Source organism: Podarcis erhardii (genome assembly GCF_964252035.2).
Source record: "Podarcis erhardii genome assembly, chromosome: Z".
NCBI lineage: Eukaryota > Metazoa > Chordata > Lepidosauria > Squamata > Lacertidae > Podarcis > Podarcis erhardii.
In genome coordinates, this window is record NC_138504.1 from 30,305,149 (window position 1) to 30,324,258 (window position 19,110).

At 46.4% G+C, this 19,110-nt stretch overlaps 1 protein-coding gene across 2 annotated transcripts; it reads left to right on the forward strand.

Moving 5' to 3' along the window:
* Window positions 1-503: 503 nt before the first annotated feature.
* VSIG4 (V-set and immunoglobulin domain containing 4) lies at window positions 504-17,998 on the forward strand. Of its 2 annotated transcripts, none has more exons than XM_081847138.1 (9): window positions 504-2,817; window positions 9,732-10,088; window positions 10,799-11,080; window positions 12,319-12,384; window positions 12,901-12,984; window positions 14,321-14,386; window positions 15,324-15,425; window positions 15,916-15,937; window positions 16,970-17,998. In XM_081847138.1, the coding sequence occupies exons 1-9, from the start codon at window positions 2,724-2,726 to the stop codon at window positions 17,238-17,240; spliced, it is 1,344 nt and encodes a 447-aa protein (XP_081703264.1). In that variant the 5' UTR covers window positions 504-2,723; the 3' UTR covers window positions 17,241-17,998. The 2 variants fall into 2 exon arrangements, with proteins under 2 accessions (XP_081703264.1, XP_081703265.1); XM_081847139.1 differs by lacking the exon at window positions 504-2,817 and adding an exon at window positions 2,847-3,174 and having other exon boundaries at window positions 16,970-17,996.
* Window positions 17,999-19,110: the final 1,112 nt, after the last annotated feature.

Here is a 19,110-nt window from a genome sequence, read left to right on the forward strand (position 1 = left end):
TCCAAGCCAAAGGCTGTTTTACAGGCCCTGCGGAAAGAAATCGGATCCTGCAGGGCCCTGGTGTCATGAGGCAGAGCGTTCCACCAGGCCGGAGCCAGTGTTGAAAAGTCCCTGGCTCTGGTTGAGGCTAATCTAACTTCCTTAGGGCCCGGAACCTCTAGGGTGTTGCTATTTATGGACCTTAAGGTCCTCCGTGGGGCATACCAGGAGAGGCGGTCCCGTAGGTACAAGGGTCCTAAGCAGTAAAGGGCTTTAAAGGTCAAAAGCAGCACCTTAAATCTGACCCTGTACTCCACCGGGAGCAAGTGCAGCTGGTGTAGCACTGGGTGAATATGCTCCCATGGCAGAGACCCCGTGTTGAGCCTCGCTGCAGCATTCTGTACCCGCTGGAGTTTCTGGAACAGCTTCAAGGGCAGCCCCACGTAGAGCGAATTACAGTAGTCAAGCCTGGAGGTGACCGTCGCATGGATCACTGTGGCCGGGTCGGGGTGGGAAAGGTAAGGGACCAACTGCTTGATGCGGCGAAGGTGGAAAAATGTCGCCTTGGCTGTTGCTGTAACCTGCGCCTCCATAGCATTTCTGTCAGAGAAAGTATAGGTCTATTCTATTTTAAGGGTTCCCAAAATTAAGAAAGGCTCTCAGGTTGGATGTGTTGATATACAAAGCCCTGAACAACCTTGGCCCAGTGTACCTTAAAGACCACCTGAGCCTTTATATCCCAGTTAGTCAGAGCTTATATGGAAGAGGACTGTTACTTGTCCCCACACCAGGGTTACTGAGGCCCAACTGGCCCCAACTAGAAGTTGGGCATTTGGTGTCACCAGAGATTTGGAAGACATCCTCAATGTTGACTTTCAGGCATCTCTTGGATGCCTGACAACAGGACTTTGTAGCTGCTTAATATTTCAATTTTTTATTAGCTACTCACTTTGTTTTTAATGGTGTTTTTTGCTTTAACGCTGCACACTGTGCTGATATTTTCTGTTCACCCACTATGAACAGAGTATGGAAGGATTCCCTGGGTGGCTGTTCACACCTCTGAAATACTACATAGGACAAAGGGTAGTACATAAATGTTTCTAAATAACAAAGGCCACATCTGCACCAGACATTTAAAACACTTTAGACCATTTTAACAGTGGTATAAGAGAACATGGCTTCCCAGAAAGCATTCTGGGAGCTGTAGTTTGTTAAGGGTGCTGGGAGTTGTTATGAAGCCCCTATTTCCCTCCCAGAACTATAGTTCCCAGAGTGCTTTAACAGTCAATCCCTCTTCTCAGGGAGATCTGGAAACTATAGTTCTTGCAGGGGGAGTAGGAGTCTTCTCACAACTCTCAGCGCCCTGAGCAAACTACACTTCCCAGGATCATTGGGGGGAAGCCATGAGTGTTTAAAAGTGGTGTCATAAAGCTTTAAATGTGTGGGGCAGATGTGGCCTCTGAAAGACATCAGCTGATCCAGGCTGCACCTATAAATACCCACCATGATTCTCGCCCGCCCCTTCAACTCCCTTTCTGAACAATGGAGGCCTGCTCCATTGTATCCGCAGAAGGCCTCAGACCTGACAGTGGCACTATGATGCCCTCAGAGGTCACAGAACCATTTCACAAAGCAGAAAACATAGGCAGGCAGACATATATAGGCAGGCAGACACGGCATGTCCTCACATTCCCCAGCCCCTAGTCTGCACCCTCTGTTTTTCTTCCCTGCTCCCCAACTACCTACCTACCGTATTTTTCGCTCTATAAGACGCACCCGACCATAAGAAGCACCTAGTGTTTAGAGGAGGAAAACAAGAAAAAAAAATCTCTCCCTCTCTGCAGAGCGCCTCTTCAGCAAAGCGGGAGGAGAAATGGAAGGGGCTCCGTTTCTCCTCCCACTTCGTTGAAGGGGTGCTGTGCAGCTCTCCCTCTCTGCGCAGTGCCATTTGCTCCATAAGACGCACACACATCTCTCCTTACTTTTTAGGAGGAAAAAAGTGTGTCTTATGGAGCGAAAAATATGGTACTTTTCTTCAATTGCAGGGGTCGGCAAGGTTTACCTCACCTAAGCCGGTTCACTCCAATGGAGATCCCACTGTGGGCCAGATCGCGCACTCACAGCCGCGATTTCCAGCATCTGCGCAGACATGATTTCCGGTGCCTGCGTCTGCATAGACACAATTTTCGGCATCTGAGCATGCGCAGACGCGATTTCTGGCACTACGGAAGTGAGTCCCCGAACCGTGCTGCGTCAGTTTAGCACAATGCACAGGGACTCGCCGAGCAGGCGACTTGGTTTGGGGGTGGCTTGGGGGCCAGTTAAACGACTCCTGTGGGCTGCTTGTGGCCCATGGGCCTTAGGTTGCCTACCCCTGAATTAAGGCCACATCCACCCTATGTGTTTAAAACATTATAATCCCACTAAAATTATCACTTAAATGTTTGCTGCCTTGGGCTCCATGGGGTGGATATAAATCATAACACTTAAAAATAAATCAATTAAATGTGTTCAGTTTCTATGGAACTGACAGGGCTTTTTGTGCTTGAATTTTTAGTTCTAAATGTGCAGTTCAGGTGTCGAAGTCTCTCAGCCCATTTAGGGTTACCCTGAAACTTGCAAACTTAGCAAATATACATAAAATGTGAGCAGAAGGAGAGGATGCAAAAAATGGAGAGGCGGGGGGAAGAAGTGTGTGTTGGAAAAAAAAATCTGATTTTAAAACAAAGTTCTTTCTAAAGGTCATGCAGAAATCGAGACATAACTATTACAAGGTTCTTCCAAATAAACACTTGCGCCTGCAAACAAGTACATTTTTTTCTTTCATTCATTGCAAAGGTGATGATACTGCTTTCCCTTGTTTTTTTTTTATTATAATCTACCAGCTTACTCCAATAATGTCCTTGATGTATTCAGCCAATTGGAAGATGCCCCTCCTTTCTTTTCCTTTTTGAACAGAAAAGGGGGGACGAAGGTACCCTGGCAATGGTATAAAAATCTGTGATACACTGATGCAGTTGTCCGGTTCGTAGGGAGCAGAGAGAGGGAAGTTTTGTTCACTGCACCCTTGAAGGATTCAGTTCCTTACTAGTTAGCACAGAGTGAGGAGCAGTCAGAGTAATCAGTCTCTGGCAATCATGGCCAAGGTAGCTTGGCTGTGGTTTCTGCTGCTTTCACCCACTATCCATGGAAAAGGTAAGTCCTTTCAGGATGAAATTTTAATATTGTTTAAATGAGATGTACAATACTTCGTTCTTCAGAACTCATAAGAGTAACAATCAGGGCTGCAATGTTTCATTTTTTAGATTAAAACTTTTAAAGGTTTTTAACTTTTTATGCTTTTAATGTATAGTTTCATGGCTTTATTGCTGTAGGCTGCTTTGATTTTTTTATGATGTAGAAATATACTCAGGCTTTTTAAAATATAAATAAACCAATAAGCTAAATAATCTGCCACACAATTAACCAGTGGCAGACTTTTAAAAAATATTATCTTTAATACACAGAGATGAGTGAAGCTGCCACTTTTGCATTTCCATGCCAATTTGTAATTCCCCCCCTTCAAATCCACATGAAAATTAATCAGCATTTCAGTGAGAATTTCTCCTAATATATACATGTTTGTGTGCATTTATATACATTTCTGTGCACATCTTACCACAGCATATGCAGTTCTGTTTGCATTACTTGGATGGAGAACTGCAGGGTTCAGAGAAGTGTGGATTTAAAAGGATGGCTGTATTTTGATTAACATATTGTTTCAGAAAGTTGGGGAGGTTTGCCTTTAACTGAGGACTGAATCCGATCTCTCTGGCTTCTCTATTAATGCAACAACTCATTATAAAAGCAGCCTTGAGACATTTTTCCTTCCACTTTGGAATGTTTCTTCTTAACTGATGCCTCTCGCTACGGCACCCGGTGTCTCATCTACAAAGTTGTTGCTTGGGTTCAGAACTAGGCATGGGTTGGAAGACAGTAAAGCCGTAGATTATGTGTTGCAACTGAAATGTGTGATGTTGCTCTGTTGCATTGTTGTGAGGAAGAGGCGGAAAATTTCACTGTTTGCTTAATCACTCCTGGCTATATATTATGGCTTTGATTAAATTACACAAAACAAGAAAACTTCCAAAGAAGTTGTAGAACATTTTGTATGCTTTTTTTCTGTAAATCTGCCTAGGCACTTAAGTGACTGCAATTGATCTGATGGTTTTATGCCACTCTACATTTGCTGTACCTTTAAAATTTTGCAAGGCTTTTCATCCTTTTCATTCTGTCCTCTCATTCACATTTACTACATAAGCCAAATGTCATTCTTTGATATGTTTAAGAAAGAAGCATGAAGTGTTTAGCATGTCATAGGGGCTTGAACAGGTGGATGGAACAGGTGTGGTTTTCAAGATGTAGCAGATGCCGTAATCTTGCATAATCTTAGCTTCGTGGCAAATTACTTATGATGTTGTTTTCTGGCATTGTTTTTTTAGAAATGTATTTCTTAGTTGCTTTGAGCTCAACATTTATTGCTGGAAAAGCAGAGTTTAAATATTAAATTAATTACTCGGAATCAGAGGCAGTAGTGCTGTTGCACCCCAGGTCCTTCTTGTGGGCTTACCATTGAGGCATTTAACTGGGCATTATGATAATGTGATGCTGGACTAGATGGGCCCATGGCCTGATCCAGCTCTTGTTGTGTACTTATGGTAAATAAGCCTTGTGCAAGACCTCTGTTTTTATTTAATTTTAAAAGGTAACTGAACCTCTTGTCTTGCGTCTTTGGTTTCATAAGTGTTCTGGTTGTTAGTTGCCTATTACCTTCTCCGGCAGGTGGCTTCAGAGGTCAGTTGGTGTCTCTTTATGCAAGGAGGTGTCCGTTATTAGCTCTTTATGCCTGTCTACAAGCCACAATGGCTATGTGCTAACTTCATTGTCAGAGGCAGGTTCTGCTTGTGGGCCTCCTGTTTGTGAGCCTTGTGTGCAAAAGATGGCAGGTTCAGCCCTTAATAGGGCTCAGGAAGGCACCTGCATGAAAACACCCCCCAACACCCAATTTTCTTTCAAGAAAATTGCATGAGATATACAAGCCAGGTTTTGGGGGGGGGGTTTACTGCTGTTTATGGTAAGCTGTCTTAAGAAAATGCCTGGGAAGAGGGCACTTTGGTGCTATTTTCTCTCTCTGACAGGGCTAGCATGAGCGTATTCATTATTTATGTTGGGGGGAGCCTCAGTTAAGTATTTTTATTGATTTACTTGATGGGGGGGAGCCTCAGTTAAGTATTTTTATTGATTTACTTGATTTGGGGGGGCAGCCCCATTGGCTACGCTCATGTTGTGGGGGCGAGCCTCAGTTAAGTATTTTTATTGATTTACTTGATTGGGGGGGCAGCCCCCTTGACTACGCTCATGTTGGGAGGGCGAGCCTCAGTTAAGTATTTTTATTGATTTACTTGATTTGGGGGGCAGCCCCCTTGGCTACGCTCACGTTGGGAGGACGAGCCTCAGTTAAGTATTTTTATTGATTTACTTGATTTGTGGGGGCAGCCCCCTTGGCTATGCTCATGCTGCGGGGGGGCGAGCCTCAGTTAAGTATTTTTATTGATTTACTTTATTTGGGGGGCAGCCCCCTTGGCTACGCTCATGTTGGGGGGCGAGCCTCAGTTAAGTATTTTTATTGATTTACTTGATTTGGGGGGGCAGCCCCCTTGGCTACGCTCATGCTGGGGGGGCGAGCCTCAGTTAAGTATTTTTATTGATTTACTTGATTGGGGGGGCAGCCCCCTTGGCTACACTCATGTTGGGGGGGTGGAGCCTCAGTTAAGTATTATTATTGATTTACTTGATTTTGGGGGGGCAGCCCCCTTGGCTACGCTCATCTTGGGGGGGAGCCTCAGTTAAGTATTTTATTTATTTATTTACTTGATTTGGGGGGCAGCCCCCTTGGCTACGCTCATGTTGGGGGGGCGAGCCTCAGTTAAGTATTTTTATTGATTTACTTGATTTGGGGGGCAGCCCCCTTGGCTACGCTCACGTTGGGAGGACGAGCCTCAGTTAAGTATTTTTATTGATTTACTTGATTGGGGGGGCAGCCCCCTTGGCTACACTCATGTTGGGGGGGTGGAGCCTCAGTTAAGTATTATTATTGATTTACTTGATTTTGGGGGGGCAGCCCCCTTGGCTACGCTCATCTTGGGGGGGAGCCTCAGTTAAGTATTTTATTTATTTATTTACTTGATTTGGGGGGCAGCCCCCTTGGCTACGCTCATGTTGGGGGGGCGAGCCTCAGTTAAGTATTTTTATTGATTTACTTGATTTGGGGGGCAGCCCCCTTGGCTACGCTCACGTTGGGAGGACGAGCCTCAGTTAAGTATTTTTATTGATTTACTTGATTTGTGGGGGCAGCCCCCTTGGCTATGCTCATGCTGCGGGGGGGCGAGCCTCAGTTAAGTATTTTTATTGATTTACTTTATTTGGGGGGCAGCCCCCTTGGCTACGCTCATGTTGGGGGGCGAGCCTCAGTTAAGTATTTTTATTGATTTACTTGATTTGGGGGGGCAGCCCCCTTGGCTACGCTCATGCTGGGGGGGCGAGCCTCAGTTAAGTATTTTTATTGATTTACTTGATTGGGGGGGCAGCCCCCTTGGCTACACTCATGTTGGGGGGGTGGAGCCTCAGTTAAGTATTATTATTGATTTACTTGATTTTGGGGGGGCAGCCCCCTTGGCTACGCTCATCTTGGGGGGGAGCCTCAGTTAAGTATTTTATTTATTTATTTACTTGATTTGGGGGGCAGCCCCCTTGGCTACGCTCATGTTGGGGGGGCGAGCCTCAGTTAAGTATTTTTATTGATTTACTTGATTTGGGGGGCAGCCCCCTTGGCTACGCTCATGTTGGGGGGGCGAGCCTCAGTTAAGTATTTTTATTGATTTACTTGATTTGGGGGCCAGCCCCCTTGGCTACGCTCATGTTGGGAGGGCGAGCCTCAGTTAAGTATTTTTTTTTATTTACTTGATTTGGGGGGGCAGCCCCCTTGGCTACGCTCATGTTGGGGGGGCGAGCCTCAGTTAAGTATTTTTATTGATTTACTTGATTTGGGGGGGGCAGCCCCCTTGGCTACGCTCACGTTGGGAGGGCGAGCCTCAGTTAAGTATTTTTATTGATTTACTTGATTTGTGGGGGCAGCCCCCTTGGCTATGCTCATGCTGCGGGGGGGCGAGCCTCAGTTAAGTATTTTTATTGATTTACTTTATTTGGGGGGCAGCCCCCTTGGCTACGCTCATGTTGGGGGGCGAGCCTCAGTTAAGTATTTTTATTGATTTACTTGAGTGGGGGGGGCAGCCCCCTTGGCTACGCTCATGCTGGGGGGGCGAGCCTCAGTTAAGTATTTTTATTGATTTACTTGATTGGGGGGGCAGCCCCCTTGGCTACACTCATGTTGGGGGGGGTGGAGCCTCAGTTAAGTATTATTATTGATTTACTTGATTTTTGGGGGGCAGCCCCCTTGGCTACGCTCATGTTGGGGGGGGAGCCTCAGTTAAGTATTTTATTTATTTATTTACTTGATTTGGGGGGCAGCCCCCTTGGCTACACTCATGTTGGGGGGGCGAGCCTCAGTTAAGTATTTTTATTGATTTACTTGATTTGGGGGGCAGCCCCCTTGGCTACGCTCATGTTGGGGGGGTGAGCCTCAGTTAAGTATTTTTTTTTATTTACTTGATTTGGGGGGGCAGCCCCCTTGGCTACGCTCATGTTGGGGGGGCGAGCCTCAGTTAAGTATTTTTATTGATTTACTTGATTTGGGGGGGCAGCCCCCTTGGCTACGCTCATGTTGGGGGGGGGAGCCTCAGTTAAGTATTATTATTGATTTACTTGATTTTGGGGGGCAGCCCCCTTGGCTACGCTCATGTTGGGGGGGGAGCCGCAGTTAAATATTATTATTGATTTACTTGATTTGGGGGGCAGCCCCCTTGGCTACGCTCATGTTGGGGGGGGAGCCTCAGTTAAGTATTTTTTTTTATTTACTTGATTTGGGGGGCAGCCCCCTTGGCTACACTCATGTTGGGGGGGCGAGCCTCAGTTAAGTATTTTTATTGATTTACTTGATTTGGGGGGGCAGCCCCCTTGGCTACGCTCATGTTGGGGGGGGAGCCTCAGTTAAGTATTATTATTGATTTACTTGATTTGGGGGGGCCAGCCCCCTTGGCTACGCTCATGTTGGGGGGGGAGCCTCAGTTAAGTATTTTTATTGATTTACTTGATTTGGGGGGGCCAGCCCCCTTGGCTACGCTCATGTTGGGGGGGGAGCCTCAGTTAAGTATTATTATTGATTTACTTGATTTGGGGGGGCCAGCCCCCTTGGCTACGCTCATGTTGGGGGGGAGCCTCAGTTAAGTATTATTATTGATTTACTTGATTTGGGGGGGCAGCCCCCTTGGCTACGCTCATCTTGGGGGGGGGAGCCTCAGTTAAGTATTTTTATTGATTTACTTGATTTGGGGGGCAGCCCCCTTGGCTACACTCATGTTGGGGGGGAGCCTCAGTTAAGTATTATTATTGATTTACTTGATTTGGGGGGGCCAGCCCCCTTGGCTACGCTCATGTTGGGGGGGGCGAGCCTCAGTTAAGTATTTTTATTGATTTACTTGATTTGGGGGGCAGCCCCCTTGGCTACGCTCATCTTGGGGGGGAGCCTCAGTTAAGTATTTTTTTTTTATTTACTTTATTTGGGGGGCAGCCCCCTTGGCTACGCTCATGTTGGGAGGGCGAGCCTCAGTTAAGTATTTTTATTGATTTACTTGATTGGGGGGGGCAGCCCCCTTGGCCACGCCCATGCAGGCTAATGCTCTGATCTGGTAGACAATATTGTTACTGGCCCCCTATTCTCTGAGCAGCGACAGCCTCCAGGGGTTCCTGTGCTTACCCAGGTTTAGTTTCCTTGGAATGAAGGCCAGCGGAGACTGTGATGTCTTTAGGATATATAGGTTTATTTACATGTGTATTACAGGTACAGCATGAGCAAAAGATGAAAGCACTTACTGCGTTAATACTGCAGCAGATCTGGTATTAGGTTTCCAGAGAAGCCTCAAGTCACAGTTTGGGATCCAACACAGAACAACACATGTCTCTATGTCTGAGGCTTCCTAAATCAGCAACGGCTCACACACAGCCCCACAATAGGATGTTGTTCTTCATCCTAGGAAGAACATCCAGCAGAGGAAAAGGCCCACTTATTTGTCTGTGTGTGTTTAAATAAATAAACAAACAAATAAATAAAATTGATTTGCTGGACCAGATTCTTCAATTCACTTTAATTGCACAGGCCTAAATTTCTGGCAGGACACGGGTGGCGCTGTGGGTTAAACCACAGAGCCTAGGACTTGCCAATCAGAAGGTCAGCAGTTCGAATCCCCGTGACGGGGTGAGCTCCCATTGCTCGGTCCCTGCTCCTGCCAACCTAGCAGTTCGAAAGCACGTCAAAGTGCAAGTAGATAAATACGTACCGCTCTGGCGGGAAGGTAAACGGCGTTTCCGTGTGCTGTTCTGGTTCTCCAGAAGCAACCTAGTCATGCTGGCTACATGACCCGGAAGCTGTACGCTGGCTCCCTCGGCCAATAAAGCGAGATGAGTGCCGCAACCCCAGAGTCTGCCACGACTGGACCTAATGGTCAGGGTCCCTTTACTTTTACAAATTTCTGGCATATCAATCAATCGGTCCTGTGAAATAATATAATAACCTTCTATTTATCTTGCTGCTCCCCCAGTTGTTCTGGATTTGACTGGCCCACATGAGACCCATGGCACTTGGAGGGCTTCGGTCACTTTGCCATGTTTGTATGACCCATCTCCTGACTTCCTGGAACAAAGTGTTGTTTGGAGGCAGCGGGATCATCACAATAGAGCCATCTTTCACCGGGATAATGACTCAGGGGACCAAACACCTGTGGCACATTTCAGAGACCGACTCACCGTTCCTAAGCAACCCCTGGGAGATGTCTCCCTCCTGATCCACGATCTCGACATGGCAGATAGAGGGCGATATGCCTGTGAAGTTACCTTCCTGACCAAAAACAATACCAGGGTAACAATATCAAGGATCATCATACTGAAGGTTAAAAAAGGTAACCTGCATTAATATGCTGAGAAGGCTGCATGGTTAAAAATGCAATATATATGTGTATATATATATTTAAGTTGCATAGTATCATTTTCTATTTTGTTTATTCAGAGAATGTGTAGTTTGCTTTTTTTTAAAGGTTCTCAAGCAGGATTTTAAAAATGTGAAGGAAGAAGAAAATATAGCTTTGCTTTCACCATTCAGGTGCTCAGCTGCTTCTTTGCAAGGTGCCTTGGTGACAGATGGGACTGGCTTTAAAAGAGGATTAGGCAAATTCAGGGGGGAGAGGGCTATCAATGGCTACTAGCTACAATGCTCAGCTCTGCCTTCTCAGTTGGAGGCAGCAATGCTTCTTTCTGATAACCAGTTGCTGGGAACCACAGGAGGGGTGAGTACTGTTGTGCTTGGACCCTACTTGCAGGTTTCTCAGAAGAGGCATCTGTTTGGCCACTGTGAGAACAGGATGCTGGACTAGATGGGCCTAATCCAGAAGGGCTCTTCTTATGTTCTAAATGGAGGGAGGGGACAGGTCCCCAAGCTTTTTATCAATTGTGAAAAGAGGTAGAACCTTGAGGATCACATTCTCCTAGAACCTTACAATTCCAAAGTATCTTCAGTCATCTTCCTTTACTTTCCTCGCATTCTATGTCTGCTTGAGCTGTGCAAGTACCAAATTTGCTGCAGGTGTTTGATAAGTATCGTTTTGCTTCCCAGTTCCAGTGGCCAAGCCTGTCATTAAGGCCACCAACAATGATGAGACCAGCTTGCCTGGCGTGATGAGGTTCAACCTGTCGTGCTTGACCAGCGGCTCTCCGCCCATCACTTACCGCTGGTTCAAACAAGTGGAAGGAAGCAATGCAACCCTTGTGGGCAAGGAAGCCGTACTTGCCTTTGACAGGCTGGAGGCATCGGATGCTGGCAGATACTACTGTGAAGTTGAAAACAGGGTCAGCAAGCAGATCCAGCAGAGTAGAGCTATTCGGATAAACGTGCAAAGTAAGAGCATCCAACAGCCTCTGCTATGCAAAGATCCACAATGTAGCTCCAGAGTGATTTAGTTTTAGGAAACCCAATTCATTCATTTATTCAAATAATAATAATATTTAATTAAAAATGCAGTAAAATGGCTACATACAAATTCAAGAAAACCAGAATACAGCACAAAGCAATACATAGTGTAACAATAGCCTCTCCAAAGCAGCTAACCCCCCCCCCCCCCGCACGCGCAATTTATAACAATCAGTTTTGTCCAGGCTTGGCCTCTGTGTTAAGAGCTCCAGTATCTGAAATTCTTTGCATGAAATAGATAGATTTTATTCTATTTTATTTGACAAATTTTATAAACTACATTTTAAAAACATATCAGAGCAGTGTACAATAATCAAATCCACAGTACACAATAAAACAATGTGTTCTGCTCCCTAGTTTCCCTTAGGCATCTGTTTGGCCACTGTGAAAACAGGGTGCTGAACTAGATGGGCCATTGGCCTGATTCAGCAGGATCTTCTTACGTTCTTACTTTCTTAATATAAAATTCAGTTCAGAAAGATCAGTAAGGCAGAAGGCTACAATCCTGTATCTAAAAAACAAAGGACAAGTGTGAATTGGGAGCCCACAGCATTTTAACTCTTACCTGCCCATTAAGTTCCTAGGGAAGCCCCAAGTCACAGCTTTGGGTCTAGCGTACAGCAGACACATCCCTGCTTCTGCAGCTTCCAAGATCAGCCAAAACTCTCTCTCACACAGAGTTCCCCATCTTTGATTGATATGGCATCCCACCAGGTGATGTGGAAAAAAGCCTACCCACTTGTCTCTATGGCAGCCTCCTACAACATGTAAATGGCAGTACTTAACTGGCCAGCCAAGGCCATTACCTTAACAGAAAGACTAATTTGATTGGTTCAGCAGGTTTCCTGTCCTAGATTTGCACTCTACACATACACAGGATTGCAGGTTTGGAAGGGACCCACAGGTATCATCCGGACTGACACACACACCCCACCCCCCAAAAAACAACCCTTTGCAGTATGTTAGCTGCCCTGTAAAACACCAGTTACATTGATGGCACAATATACATATTAGAAGGAATAAAAGCTGTGGAATACCAACAGTTATTAAGCACTATCAGTGCATCTAGTGATTATCAGAATCTTACATGCAAAAAAGAATTGATCTGTTCTTCAGAAAAGGAGAGGGATGGAGAGAGAAAAATGCATTCCTGCTTTTGCTTGCAGGTTCTGCAGTGCCATCTACTTTGGGGCCTAGCACTGAGTTCGCAATGAGCACCACAGCTGTGGCAGGTAAGCTGTCGCCAAATGATAGGCTGTTCAGTTTTGAGTTGTGGGTGGGAAATGCATGGGTGATTGAGGTGGGGTCGCCTGCTTCTCTGCCTGGCCTTCAGCTGCTACAGCAGGCAGCATTTGCGGAATGCCCCCAGTTTTCCTCCTGCTTTTGTCCGCTGTTCCCCCCCCCCCTTGTTGAAGGCATCCTCTAGTTGTCCACGTGGTCGTGGATGGAGGGGAAATAGAAATAGAAGGACTCCTTCACCCTGCAGCCTCAAAAGGTGACCCTGTAAACTCAACTCATCTCTAGTTGTGTATCAAGTGTGAGGAGGCGGAGGCCCAATCTAGACAGCAAAGGGGTGCGGGGATGAGGGGTGCCAAAACCTTCCCAGTGCCTTGCAATGCCACACCACAGCACTTCCCAGGGCATGGTTTTCTCCCAGCTGAGTCCTGCCAAGAGAACAGTGGCCCTGGGGGACAAGGGTGCATGTGGGGAAGGCACAGTATGGGGACGTATCTCTAATATTCTCACAGATGCCACCAGCATGGCTTGGATGGTGTTCGGAGGAAGAACTACATCTGGCAGCTTCAACTCAAGAGAGCTCACCGTGGCAAAACGTGAGGAACATTAGTGTGGCCTTCCTGTTATTTTAGACTGCTGGAGGAGGACAACCTGAATTCCCAGGGAGGGGAGGGGAATGTGCAATGCGGCAACTCCCTGGAAAGCTCTGGGGTTCACTGCAAAAAATTCTCTGCTCAGGGGCCTTTCCAGGCAATGTCAGAATCCTTCTCAATGGCTCTTGTCACCCTTTCCTTCTCTCTGAGTGCCAAGCACCCAGAAGTCTACTTCTGTCCCTAAGGCTCCTTCGCAAACTAGGAGACCGTGTTGGCAGTGGGGCCTTCGCTACTCCCCCTGGGTTAGCCCTTGAGCACAGATGTACTGATAAAGTAGCAAGTGACAGGTAAAGTTTACCTCATTACAGGGGCTAGCATTTTCAGCTCCAAAAACTGGCCAAGCTATACAGTACTGTGGGGCTTTCATTGCCTCTTTAGGACTCGACTTGAGGAAGAGGATACTCTCACTAGCAGCCAGGAATGTATTTCTGCACCCACAGAAGCACAAGCGTCATTTCCTCCAGAGCAGACACACTGACATGGGTCGACCTGAATTAGTCCCGTTCATGCCTTTCAGTGAGTCTTCTCTGAATAGGGCTAACATGGAATACAAATGTACTAGTAACTGGTGTATCCTGGCTCAAAGATGTGTTCCAAAAAAGATCAGCTTCCTAAGTGGCCTACATATACCTTGACTGTTGCTGGGAGTTCCCAGTTTTGAGGAACATTTGTGCACTGTCATTTCCAGAGGGAGAGGGAGAGGGAGAGGGAGAGGGAGAGGGAGAGGGAGAGGGAGAGGGAGAGGGAGAGGGAGAGGGAGAATTTAGATTTTTATTTCATTTAGGACTCATCCAGACTTAACTTTCGCCCTGCACTTTCTAGGCACAGGTCCATGGTTTCCTGGTTTGTGTTTGAACGTGTGTGTGGGGGGGTTGTTTTTGGTGCCCCACCGCTTTCCACAGGAAAACCCAATATTTACTGCTGAATTGGAGCAAACAGCTATTCAGATTTCCTGCAGGTTACTGCTTGCTCCAATTCGGTGGTAAAGAGCTGGTTTTCATGGAGAAAGTGCTAGAGGCAAAAAGAAGAAGACCCTGTCCGACATGAGCCTGTTTCTAAAGGTCACCCCAGTTGACAACCCAGCAGAAGTACCCGACATCTCAACCCTAAAGTCTTTTGTGTGGCTCCGGAGATGAAATTCGCCCTGCGAATACACTGGGGTGGGGTGGGGAATTCTAACAGCTGCTGCATAGATTCTCCTCCAGCCTTGCTTCAGTTGCTCTTTGGGTGAAAGCCGGTCTCCTTTCTGCTGACGCAGCATCTTTGCCTTGATTTGCAGGTCCAGCTACAACACCAGCAACTACGACAGCGACTACTACTGGGAAGCCTTTACCAAAGCCTACTGGTAAAGACAGCACTTGATAGCAAAGTTAAGGAAAAGGAGGAAGTGAAGTTGCCTGTGTGACAGGCTTGAAGGTGGCAGAATTCAGGCTGCAAGTTGGAAGTGCCATTTTTGAATGCATCCCCCATTAGTGGGGAGGGGGGGAACAGACTTGCTAAAAGTATTTTGGTTTTTTTAACCAAACCCCTTACATACTAGGGAGTACAGGAAAATTAGGCTCCAACCCTTTGCCTGCCACTTTTCAGGATACTTTTAACATGGGAAAGGATTTAAAATGTTTTGATTCCCCTTCAAGCTGAAGTCCTGTGACCTATTCTCAGAACTAGGGATTGGGAAGAATTTACAGTGGTGCCTCGCAAGACGAAAAGAATCCGTTCCGTGAGTCTCTTCGTCTTGCGGTTTTTTCGTCTTGCGAAGCAACCCTATTAGCGGATTAGCGCTATTAGCGGCTATTAGCGGCTTAGCGGCAAAGCAGCTAAGCGGCTATTAGCGGCTTAGTGGCAAAGCAGCTAAGCGGCTATTAGCGGCTTAGCGGCTTAGAAAAGGGGGGGGAGTGAAAAAAATCGCAAGACTCGCAAGACGTTTTCGTCTTGCGAAGCAAGCCCATAGAGAAATTCGTCTTGCGAAGCACCTCGAAAAACGGAAAACCCTTTCGTCTAGCGGGTTTTTCGTCTTGCAAGGCATTCGTCTTGCGGGGCACCACTGTAAATTTAGTTCACATTTAAAGGCAGTTGTATCAAATCCACACTTTTCAAAACAGTGTGAGAACCTAAACAGTGTCACCCTACAAAATTCACCCTTTTCTGAATTTTGCAGTGTAGTTTTCCAAGCAGTGTTTACAAAAATGTATATATTTGGGGAACATGTGCATTAAAATGAACATATCAGTATGAATAGACATACAAATATGTAAATCTCATCCTTTGCTGTGTTGTCCTAGGGTCCAAGATGTCAACTTTTGCCATCATCATGCTTGTTCTGCTCTCCTTTCTTCTCACTGGTATTCTTATGTGTATTGTCTGCTACAGAATACATGGAACTGGTGAGTGAGTTAGATTTCACTCAGAAAACAATGGCTTCACTGATTTGACAGAGTGAAATGATATATGAAGAACTGGAGGGAGGGATTCTGCTGCATTAGTCCTCAGGATCAGGGTGGGTGGACCAGGGTGAAGGATTTAGGAACCCTATCTATGGGACTAGTGAACTGCAGGTAGTTCTGAGCATAACTTTGTACGTCCCTCCCGAAGCTATGTGCTTGGTGGAAAAGGATGACCATGCCAGACAGAAGGAGTGTTTATAGGCCGTTTTGCCTAAGAGCTGCACCAGTGCCCCCCTGCCACATACAGAACAACACAGCAGCTGTATGTGTTTTCCCCTTGTTGGGATTAGGGTATAAACTGCACTTCTATTGTTCATCTGATATTGCTTGTTACATTTTTAACAAAAGCTGTTTGCAGTTTTGAAATGATTCTACTTTTCTGGAGGGACATTTGCTCATAAAGTTCTGCTGTTTGTTTTTTGTATTTCAGGTGACGGCTTTCCAATTTCATAGTAAGTGATTATCTGATTATCTAGGGGTTGTAGAACTGACATGTTTGGGCTGGCAGCATATTGGAAAGATGAATATGAATAAGTGAAAAGGACCTGAAATATAAATGCTACAGTGCATATGTGTTGTGGTAGGAGGAGAGTGAATGAGAAGTAGGTCTCATCCGGAATGGCCAGATTCAGGGCTGGATTATCCAAAAAGATGTGGTTAGGCACTAGCAAAGCAGGGGTACCCAAAAAGTGACCATTTTGTTTGTGTGTGTGGTTCTGGGAGGGGAATGACCTTTGATATTTTAAAGAAAAAGTATTGAGGTGGTCATGGGAAAAATCAGAACTTTGCTAGTCTTCCTTACACTCTACTCGTACTCTTCTTGATTTTTCTTTTCTCTTTTTTATTTTGAACTTATTTTGAACTACATATTGGAGAGAGCACCATAATCTTTTCAGTGCTCAGGGCCTCTGGCAGTCCTAATCCAGCCTCAGCCAGATGTCACCAGTGGGCTCAGCAGATCCCCTGCTTTTGCAAAGGACATAAACTATTGGATCAGATATTTGGGCTAAAATCTAGGAACTCTTTAAAACAAGAGTAGACACTTCCAGCAAATCAGGCCTTGCTCAGTGCCTTGACAAGCTCCCTGATTCGTGTTTTTTTGGCAGTGGCATAAGTTCCGCTACCACTAGAAAAATAAAAGTGTGCAAAATGACAGCAAGAACCACACAACTCCATACAGCAAGTGAGCCTCCTATCTCCTTAGAAAACATGGATAGAATAGTGGTATGTTGTGAGTGGAAAGTGGCCAAATGTTAATCTTTGCACTTGTTTAAAAGTTGAAGCATGGATTTCAGAAGCAGACTGTGCACATTGGAAAGGCTGAAACAGGACATAGGAAGCTGTGCAAAGAGACCATCTAACTGCAGAAATGCCAATCAGGCTTTGAAGTTCCAGCCCTCCAAAGTACTTCGTTTTCTTCCCTTACGCCTATTGCAAGCCCTGGGTCTATTGACCTGATTCTCACCTTTTACTTTCTGTTTCAGCTTCTGTATTACCAGAGGCACAGATGAAGACAACGATGATGACAACACAGGTGGAAGTGATGGGGACAACCCACATGACCTAGGAAGAAACAACAGGTGTGCATGTTCGTATGAGTACGAGTTACTGAACGGCAGTGCTGACAACAGCCGCATCCTGGCACCTATACTAGGCCTTGAGGAAGAGGCGATAGAACTCAAGACAGTCAATATGTATGAGGCCCTGGTCAATGAGTCAGATTCTGACATTGAAGTGCTAGATGCCCCCCTGTGAGGCGCCTTCCTTTTTCTTTTTTGCATTGATGAGAGCCAGAGTGGTGTAGTGGTTAAGAGCGGTAGACTTGTAATCTAGTGAACCGGATTCATGTCTCCGCTCCTCCACATGCAGCTGCTGGGTAACCTTAGGCTAGTCACACTTCTCTGAAGTCTCTCAGCCTCATTCACCTCACAGAGAGTTTGTTGTGGGGGAAAGGAGAATGTTAGCTGCTTTGAGACTCCTTCGGGTAGTGATAAAGCGGGATATCAAATCCAAACTCTTCTTCTTCTTCTCCTCAACCCAGCCATCGTCAGGCTATTTTCCATATTGTTTCTAGAGGTAAAATTGTGCCACCAATTGGGCAAAGAGGCCATACATCTTGACTTTTGCTGACACAGCCGGGATGCAATAAGAAAACGGACGCGAATTGAGAATTAGCAATTAAAAAAAGCTCAACAACATTGCACAAAAATTGGCCAAAGCTCAAAATTGATTCAATTTTTGAAAGATGGCAACCCTAGTTAAGTAGGGTGGAGTGTGGATCACAAAAGCAATGGCTTATGTTCAAGTGTGCCTCAGGAATGCATTGTCAGTTCTCTGCCTCAGAACTGCCCTGTATAAGGTGGAGGATAATCGGATTTTTTATATGCTAGTGGTGGCAGCAGCAGCAGTGGTGGTGATGGTGGTAGTGGGTGTTGTGTTGTTGTTCTTGTTGTTGTTCTTGTTGTTGTTCTTGTTGTGGTTGTGCTTGTAGTTGTTGTTATTATTATTAAATTTATTAGTGATATTTTCTTTGCCAAAGCAGCTCATGTTCATTTCATTCAGTATTGCTGGTCTGGAAGACAATCAGACTGGTGCCTGTGTTGCTTTTTTAAAGGTTTGTGTCATTTACATCAATGGTCCTCAACCTTTGTGAGTCCATGGCTCCCTTGACCAACTCCATTCTTTCTGCGGCTCCCCTGTGGGGCTCAGGAGCCCACTTATTTCACACCTTTCCTGCAGAGACAGCAGCCTCTCACCCCTCCCTTGTGGAGGGTTCCCTCAACCTCCTCTCCTTTCCCCTCTCCTTGGGTGTCCTCAGGAGCCCACTTATTTCACACCTTTCCTGCAGAGACAGCAGCCTCTCACCCCTCCGTTGTGGAGGGTTCCCTCAACCTCCTCTCCTTTCCCCTCTCCTTGGGTGTCCTCCAGGCAGCCGCTCCTACCGCCTCTAGTCTCTGAGCTGCCCCCACCCCAAAGAGAGGTGCCACCTCACACCGCCCCACAAGGGAGGGAGAAGAGGATGCCCCCAGCCTTAGTGGCCCAATGGAGATTGGCCAAAGGTGAACATGAGGCCAGCACCAGGGGCAGCAATGGCAGCAATGGGCGCTGCTTGACCTGCATGACAGAAAGGCTTCCCTTCAGCACTGGGCACTCAGCTTCCAGGCAGGCTTCGCACACAGCAAGTACAAGAAAGTCCAGTGCAGCACCTGCCTGAACTGCCTGGCTGGGCTCCCTCGCCCACTTGCTTGCTTACACCGCTCCTGGCAGCCAGCACCCCCTGGCCAGCCCCAGAGGCACCATTCATCTGCGGAGTTTGTAGCCAGGGCTGCTGCAGCAAACAGCTGCGCATGCCTTTGGGAGGCAGAGACGTGAGAGGGCATCAGAGGAGGGAGGGAAGGAAAGAGGGACAGAGGCCAGGGTTGCCCTCAGCACCCCTGACCATCATTCAAAGCACCCCGGGGTACCACGGCACACTCATTGAAAATCATTGGTCCAAGCTATTTCATAATTCTCCCTTTGCTACACTTGGTGGGTGAGCTGTTCTTCTCTTGCATTGCCGTCACTTATAGATCTTATATTATAAAGAGGCAATGCATGAGTTCCACTTGGAGGAGGGAGGATTACA